At 46.0% G+C, this 8940-nt stretch overlaps 1 protein-coding gene and 1 long non-coding RNA gene across 5 annotated transcripts in view; both read right to left on the reverse strand.

Moving 5' to 3' along the window:
• Positions 1-302: 302 nt before the first annotated feature.
• The window catches only part of LOC147035668 (uncharacterized), a 113387-nt gene continuing 104749 nt past the window's right edge, over positions 303-8940 (reverse strand). For both annotated transcript variants that reach the window (XR_015049336.1, XR_015049335.1), the window contains exon 3: positions 303-1211. This is a non-coding gene — a long non-coding RNA (uncharacterized LOC147035668). The remainder of the gene's footprint in view (positions 1212-8940) is intronic.
• The window catches only part of LOC147035669 (uncharacterized), a 33135-nt gene continuing 30104 nt past the window's right edge, over positions 5910-8940 (reverse strand). For all 3 annotated transcript variants that reach the window (XM_085846429.1, XM_085846446.1, XM_085846438.1), the window contains one exon: positions 5910-7672. In XM_085846429.1, coding sequence (XP_085702555.1) covers positions 6228-7142 — 915 coding nt within the window. In that variant the 5' untranslated portion in view covers positions 7143-7672 and the 3' untranslated portion in view covers positions 5910-6227. The remainder of the gene's footprint in view (positions 7673-8940) is intronic.

Consider the following 8940-nt stretch of genomic DNA (forward strand, 5'->3'; position numbering starts at 1 on the left):
TCTAAATTCCTTGTGCATCATGGGTACTGAAACTCTTCGAAAGATCTCAAATAAAGCACACCCCACGAAGCTTCCTTGTGAACTAAAGAATTGCATTTCTATGCAAGCAAATATGGGGACGCTTTCTTTTTCTTTTTCAGGGACTTAAGCTGATGTAAAGTGAACAAACAGCAACAACAATTGTGAGCCATTAAAAATCATCGACTCCCCAAACTCGGAGTCATCAATCAATTCCATCTGCAAACTCTGGCTCACACATTTTCTGCAAATAATTAATTAATACCACCTACAAGGGTATACCATAAATTTTGTTGCTGGAAGAGGCCACATGGTCCATCATGTGCTATATTCACACCACATCAATTTAATATACCAGTTTATCAACTTGATTTCACTGGGAGGGGTGAGTGTTGTGAATGCCATGAAGGCTTCAGCCGGAAGTGCCTTTAATTGCGTAGACCAACCGTGATAAGAACAACAACAGTTCATAACATCTTTCTTCTCAATGTTGAAAAACTCAAAACGAGTGACTAAAGCAACTAAACTAAAAAAAACAACTTACGAAAGCAAGTAAACCACCCACACCAGACAACAGTACTAACTAGGCAACTTAAAATCACACGAGTTTCATATTGAGCAACTGATAGTGTTGTTACATATGATGAAGTTCCATAACATAATCATTGAGATCGGTGGGTAGCCTCTTAGTATGAGAAGACGAACAGTTGTCGTGACGACTTGTGTTGAGACTGCTTTAGGCCGGCAGGCTAAGGATGGTTGTTCTGCTGGGTCTTGTGACTCAGCTATGGTTGTGGAGTGATTAGCCAGCTGGTCATCCCAGCCGGGAGTGGGGTGATGAGGAGGAAGTTCACAGGTCTTCTGGAGGTGTTGCAGTTCCGGCGGTACACCTGGCCGTGTTACGTCATAACATATGAGCGGGATGAATGGAGTGTCACAGTGACGATTGCTGGTTCTCATTCCCATTCTTGCTTAATGCGGATGCTTTCACCCGGAGTAAGTGGTGGGAGCGCTTTGGAGTTCCGGTCATAAAATTTATTTGGAACCTGCTGATGCCATACCAATAGCTGATGTGCACCTGCTGGAATGTGTGGTTGAAAGTCGCTCTGTCATATGTCGTCTGTACCGGAGCGCTGAATTCATTAACAGCTGAGCTCGGAAATATGGTAGTTCTGATACAGGAGGGAGTGTTCCTGAAAGACAAAAAGGGTTAAATGCAAGTCCTCATCAGACTCCATAGCCTTCTTGAGCCAAAGTTTGACAGTCTTTATTATACGTTCAGCCTGTTTATTTGATGGAGCATATGTGGTTCTTGATGTCATAACATGAAATCCCCATACTTGCGTGAATCTTTTTAATAAAATGCACTTGGAAATGGCATGTTGTCAGCTATCAGCTCCAAAGGAATGCCATGTCTCGGAAGCGTTGGTGTGATTGCATCAATGACGTCAGGTCAGGTATAGGAGCCTTCACCGGAGCAGCGCGTCGCTGCGTCCACTTTCCGTCGGTACTTCAGGGGCTTCCGTCTGGCCATTCCCCAGGCAGATGCCTGGCCCATCTCCATCTTCTTGAGATGCTGATCAACCTTCTGCAAACACAAGGCATGTGGTCGGCCCATTGGCCTCCTCCACTCACGAGGCTCCCTCGCTGAGATAATCTGGTGAGCAGGATCAGCGTCAGGAAAACGAGCAACATGTCCGTTCAGCCACAGCTGACGCTCACAAACTATACAGGTAACAAATCTCATTTGAGTCTCTCTCAGCAATCGCTCCTTGGACACAAAGTCTGACCAGCGAGAGCCAAGGATTCTCCGAAGAGACCCGGTACCAAAGGAATTAAGTCTCCATCTCAGATACCTGCTCAGAGTCCTAGTCTCACATCTGTACAGCAAGACTGGAAGCACCAAGGACCTGAACACTCGGACTTTCATCCTCCTGCACAGGTACCGACAGCTCCACACCCAATGATCCAGTGAATCCATGACTCCCCACGCCCGACCCAGACGTCTACTGACCTCTGGCTCACAGCCAGCCGAGACATGAATTTCACTTTCCAGGGAAAGTGAATCTCTCCGTGACCTCAACATCCTCAGCACAAACAGGTACAGACAAGATAGCAGCATCCAAGATGTCAATGAAAGCCTGGATATTCATTTTGACCCAGGAAACCCGTAACCCAGTGGCTCAGACTCCTCATTCAGCACCTCGAGGACCTCCAAAAGCATCTCCAGAGTCTCCACAAAGATGACCATCAACTGCAAAATCAAGGTCAGAAATCTTGACATTCCCAAAAGACACACCGCAGCTTGATTGCTCTGACATCCTTCCCAGAATCCAGTCCATACTAGCGCTGAAAAGTGTGGGGGCCAGTACACACCCCTGATCAACTCCCGTAACAACTGGAAATAAGTCGGAGATGATATCACAACATCTCACAGCACTCTCAGTACCAGAGTAGAGTTCAGACATCAGATTGATCAGTTTTGTTGGCACCCCACGAAGACGAAGAATCCTCGAGAGGGCATCCCGATTCACTGAATTGAATGCTTTGCAGAGATAAACATCGGCTGCAAGCAGCCCCTGCCAAAACTCTTCTGCCTTTGGTGAGGACCTGAAGGGCAAGGATACAGTCAATCGTTGACCTCGTTGGTGTAAAGACTGACTGCTCTGGGTGCTGGTGCTCAAGCACATGATGGCGAACCCTATCAATAATTATCTGAGCAAAGACCTTGCCCGGCACTGAGAGCAGCGTCACTCCTCGGTAGTTGTTGCCGTCCTGGCGATCACCCTTCCCTTTCCAGAGAGGGACAACATGGTCCCTCTTACATTCAGTGGAGATGATGCCTGTGTTGCAGGCAAAGCATAGAACTACATGCAATGACATGAGTACAGCATTTCCACGAACCTTGAGAAGTTCAGCATGGATGCCACAGACCCAAGGAGCTTTACCCCATTTCAACCGGTTCTCCGCAGCCTGTGTTACCGCAAACGAAGGTGGATCACAGTTGATTGGAGGGTCAGCAATAGGGATAGCAACACCCCTGACATCCAATTCGACAGCCGCTCAAAGTAACCGGCCGAGCGGGTCTTCACTTAGGACTCCTCTGTCAAGAGCACTCCACTCTGCACTGCAACTGCAGTACACTGAGGGAAGGACTTGGAGGAAAGCAATGGGTGAATTCCCCTGAAAGCAGGATGATAATCACTTGACCAGAAGGAATGCTCTACCCCCTTACAGATTCCTCACACATAGGCCTCCTTGTCCATTCTCAGCACACGTACAGTTTTATGCCTCAACTACCTGAACAGCTCAGCTGTGCCATTAAGCTTGGCCCTGCAACTCTGGTCAATGGTATCCATTCTCTCTTGAGTGAGGAAATTATTCTTCACCCTTCGGTGAGTTCCAAAACATCCACCAGCAACATCAAGGATGGTGGTCTTGAAGATACTCAAAAACTCTTCAGGATTCCCCAAAGCATTCAGACCCCACAAATCCCCACTCAGCCTGTTCGCAAACTCCTCAGCTACCCTCTCATCCTTGAGCTTGCTAACATCCAGCCGTGGCTGGGATGATACCATTCTCCCGGATTTAAGCTGCCACTTCAGAGTTGCTACAGCAAGCCTGTGGTCAGTATTGAGGAACTGACTTCTTGCAAAGTCAAGGAACTTAGTGATATTCTGGTTTACAGTTCCAGACCCAAGGGATCCAACAGACATCTCATAACCATCCCTATCAATTCCAGTCGATGTATTGAAATCCCCCAAGACTCAATGAATATCTCGCCTGGGGCACTGATTAACCACAGACTTGAGCGCGGCAAGAATGCGTCCTTCACGGTGAGATCACTTTCATCAGTCGGAGTATTTTCAGAGACCAGGGAAATGACACCTAAGGAGTGACGAATCCTTAGTCTCATAATATGCTCGGTCACCAGTGTTACGTCAATCATCATTGGAGTCAGCTTATTGGACACAGTTACTGCACCTCCTTTTGCATGGTAACCATTAGAGCGACCAGACCAATGTAAAGATGTAACCACCTGCCATGATCTCGCCACTATCTGGTCTCCGAACCACAGAGAGTGCAACAATACCTCTGTTCAATTGCTTCAGCTCAGATGAAAACAGAGACAGGTGATCATCCTCTCTTCGGGAGAGGACATTCCAGGCACCCACCCGAAGGGACCGCCTCAGGTTAACCCAAGGAGACCGCCGTCTGGTGGACGACACCTCAACACTACCCCAACACACACTACCGCAATCTGACCCGGGCTTCAATGGCAGTACATGATCAACAACGTGCTTGGCAGAAAATCCAAGTACAGGAATAATCTCTGCATATTTTTGAGAAGTCGTGTACTACCACAGGGAAATATTTCCCTGCAAATTGGAACTAATCAGCTCCGACTTTCTGCCCGGGTACTTGTTGTCACACTGACCATTAGGCTACAAGTTGCTCAATGTCTTCGCTTATCCCAGGCCAGAAGATGACATGACTGGCTCAAGCTTTCCTCTTTTCTTGTCCAAAGTGACCTTCATGGATCAAACTGAGGATGTTGGGACATTGTACAGCTGTCGGGATCATTATGCGGTCATCAGCAAAGAGCACACCATGAAAAAGGTGCGGTTCATTTCTGGTTTCCCAGTACGGCTTAATGCTGGGTGGAAGTTAGCTTTGTGTGATGGCCATTAATTTATGTTAATTCCAGCGAAAAGCTGAAGAGCGTTATTGTCTGAGTCTGCAGAATGTAGGGTCTCCAGTCGGCATTGACTTACTGGCAACTGGGATATCAACTGGTGTCCCCTCATCTGCAAGTCATTGAATAAAAGACTGGCAGTTTGTACGGTACCAGTAGGATCGCCAGAGAGAGTGTCAGGAATGTAAGTAGTAGCTTGCCTGGCACATATTTGGGTTCCAAGTCATGACGAAGAAGACAAAGCAACACCATTTGTAATCTTGGTGACACTCTGTGAAGCAGGTTTCTGACTATGGTAACCAATGGTTTGTGGTCTGTTTGCACCTCTGTTGTCTTTCATATACGTAGTGGTGGAACTTTTCTACCGCAAAAATGACACTGAGCAGTTTCTTTTCTTTCTGAGTTTTGCTCCGCAACTGATAGTGAATGAGAGGCATAGGCAAGTGGATGTCCTTGTTGTATCAAACATGCTCCTAGACGAGAAGACTATGTGTTGGCTTAGATGACAGAAGATTTGAAAGGCTCAAAGAACTTCAGGACTGGTGCACGAGAAATTGCCTGCTTGAGGGTGTTGAATGCTGCAGCGTGTTCACGGTGGCACTGACATTGTACATCCTTCTTTACTAAGTCACATAGCAGCGCTGTGATCGTTGACATGTTGGGCACAAAACAGGAAAAGTAGTTTAAAATTCCAAAGGCACGCTGTAGATCCGCTTTTGATGTTGGTGTTAGTAAATTTGTAACTGCTTGTACTTTGGTCATGTCAGGCCAGATTCCTTCAGCAGTGACTACGTGTCCCATATAGTTGATCTCTGACACCTTCCACTGAATTTTCCTCCACAATTAAATTTTACATAACTTGATCTGGCATGATCAAGTAATTTGACCACAACCTTGTCGTGTTGAGCTTCGTCAGCCGAAGCGACAATCGTATCATTGGAAACAAAATATACACCTTCGAGATTACCAAAGGCAATCTGATTACGACTCTGCAGTACTTCACTTACAGAACCGAGTCCTAAAGGCATTCTGCGAAAACAATATCTTCCAAAAGGAGTGTTACTGTTAAAAGTACACATCAACGCACTGTCATTGTCAAATGAAACTTGCCAGAAAGAGTCCTTTTTTATCAAAGATGGAAAACACTGGCTTATCTCTTAGCGAGCTAATTGCATCCTTTATAGTGGGGATCTGATGGTGCTCTCATTTTGGTGCTTTATTTAAGCCTGTTCCAAGCATGCAACACGTTATTCTGACACATACCTTTATTTGGGCGGTGTCTAGGCAACTGACAGCTCTGCAGGTGAACAAAAAAAATAACCCGGGTTATGTGTATGAAGGGAAAACATACATACTGCTTATATAGTTCAAAATAACTCACTGCACTGGAAAATGTGGGGACAGGAACGTTGGGGGACAGGAACGTTGGGGGACAGGAATACTGTAAATGGTGGAGACTTGTAATACCCTCCTCCACCTGGAGGTGGCGCTACATGATACACATTTACACAGATCATTTGTGTACCCCCTTCACCCCACAAGACCACCGGCAAAGATAAAAACATGCCGATGCATTAATTAAGGTTATGCTGATCCTCTGTAGCAAGTCTGGATGTAATCGGCCCAGAACTATAGGAGGAGCAGCATGACAAACAAACACACAAACTCTGGTCCGTGAATTATAATAAGGATTCCTAGGATCTAGGCATAACAGGAAAGAGCCATCCTTTTTCTTCACGATCACAAGACCCAGTCCGTAGGCCCATTCACATGCGTAATGACACCTCTCGTGCTTCGATAACATTGAGCTTCTGCTTGAGAGGCCCGTGCAAGCTATGCAGAACTCTACGAGGAGGTTCGATGACTGGACTAACTCCATTATCAACTTCAATATGATAGGGATTTTGAAACTTTCCAAGACCCTGAAAGACATCTGTGTTATACTGGGCAATGTAAGTGGCTCTGGCTGCAGGTGCATGGAAAGAATATCCACATTGTTGTCACTAAACTGAATCAGGTCGAGGGCAATAGAAGCTGCAACTCTGAGAATTGGTGGTCCAGAGGAATCGACAACATCGAACTCAAACGTGCCCTCTCTGTTTTCTGTTTGGCAACGAAGGTTAGCTTTACCTTTCCGCATGACCTGGTGCCCACGTAAGTTTTCAGAATGATGGATGAACGATGGATTGGGGGGTTTCGTTGTCAATTTCCGATTAAGGGCAAAGGGCATGACAGACGTCTGCCCCTGAAGGTGAAGGTCCAGCTTGACTTTCACCTTCAGCCCTTCAATAGATAAATTTGCAAAGCAATTCTTGCTCGTGTCAGTATCAACACCATCAATAAACAACTGGTGAAGACTGACATCATACTCGTCATCGCTGTGCTTGTTGATGGCGTGTATTTGTCTTCGAGATTGAGCATGATGCATTTTCTTGAAGTGACCCGTGCAACCACAATTGTTGCACTTGCTTTCCTTAGCTGGGCATCCATGCACACGCTTCTTTTGGTCTCTGCATCGTGCCCATGTACAGATGGTTGGTTGCCCTTCTTAGGCCAAAGAGGTGCAGTGTTCATTTGCTGGGTATATGGGCTCGGCAGGGCACTGAGCCCCGCTGTCGAGAACTGCGCATTTCATTCACCTTCGTCCTCAACTCAATGATGTACTGGTCAAAGGATTGACCCTCTTGCTGTTGGATTTCCCAAAAACGGTGACTCTCGTTGACCACATTTGTTTTCAGATGACAATATTCCTCGAACTTCTTGCATTCCAAGTCGAGTTTCTTAGTGTCAGCGGCTTCGTTGAACGTGCATGTGTTGTGCACATCCACCGCCGCTTTGTCGGCGCAATGCAACAAGATGGCGTCTCTCTTACTCTCCCACCTCCACTTGGAACTCTGTCCTGTTTCTTCCAAAAACAGTTCGAACAGCTTTCTCCATCGGCGCCAACATTAGAGGTATCTAAAGACAGTGGCAGGGGTGGTATTAAAACTTACATCATTGGACAAATGCAAGTAACAATCACCACCATTCTGAAACCATGTAGTGAATACCACAAAGGCTTCAGCAGAAGTGCTTTTTATTGTGTAGACTGTAGAGTGTAGACCAACATGATAAGGACAACAACCCCGAACACAACTCAAAATGGGGAAGTGGGTGGTGGGAGTTATTGGAGTAAGAGTGAGTCTCGGGTCGTTCACCTGCATTTGATTTTTCATTTATTTATTTTCTTTCTTTTTTAAGAATTTATTTCTATTTTCATTTACGGATTCTTTCCGACGGTTCTGTGATTTTTCCTGGTGTATCGCCTCCAATGTCCGTCAGCACAAAAATTACCGTGTTTCCACATTGTCTCGGATCGCTCACCAGCATTTTTTTTCATTTATTTATATTTTCATTTGTGGATATTGTCCAACGATTCTGTGAAATTTTCCAGTGTAACGGCTTCGATGTCGATCGGCACACAAAATTCCAGCTTTCTACGTCACCGGGAAGGGACCGATCTTTAATATCAGTCAGTGAGTTCGTATGTCTGATGTTGGCTTAATGGCTCGGGTGGTGGGCTTGGGATCCTAGGATCCTGAGTTAAAATCCCACTTGGCTGTTTAATTAATACCAGGTGGCGTTAACTCTCTCTCTACCTGTCATCCTTCCGAGATCGACAAAATGAGTGCCAGCTTGATGGTATCCTGTGTCAGAGTGGCGACCCATCTGGGATTGTGACCAATAACCAAGGAGACTGCTTAGGCAGTACCAACGCTCTGCACAGCGTATGGTCCCGATGGATGGATGGATGGATGGATGGTCAGTGAGTGAGTCAGTCAGTGGTTAGAAAGAGCTTTATGTATCAGATATATATATATATATATATATATATATATATATATATATATATATATATATATATATATATATATATATATTGTTGTGGCTTCTCACCACGCTGGCGTGCGGGCGACCGCTTTTAGCTAATTCAGGGCCGTACGCGCCCACCGGACGTGGCAAACCAAGTCGCAGCTTTCGGATCAACGCCGAAATCCAGCTACGGGTGTGTTTTTAATCACACCATAAATCAGCCAACTATTCTGTCCGCGCACGACAGGGTCCGATCGCCGAATTTTTGATTTACCGAAGTATGCGCGCAGACAGAAATGCCGGGGATTTACACCTCAACGGGACCTGCTTGGAAATGAGCCGCTTAAGCAGATCGCTCCGTTCACGATTTGCCG

Source organism: Eptatretus burgeri, chromosome 1 (assembly GCF_056783735.1).
Source record: "Eptatretus burgeri isolate ZD-2024b chromosome 1, Ebu_testis_v1, whole genome shotgun sequence".
In the NCBI taxonomy this organism is placed as follows: domain Eukaryota; kingdom Metazoa; phylum Chordata; class Myxini; order Myxiniformes; family Myxinidae; genus Eptatretus; species Eptatretus burgeri.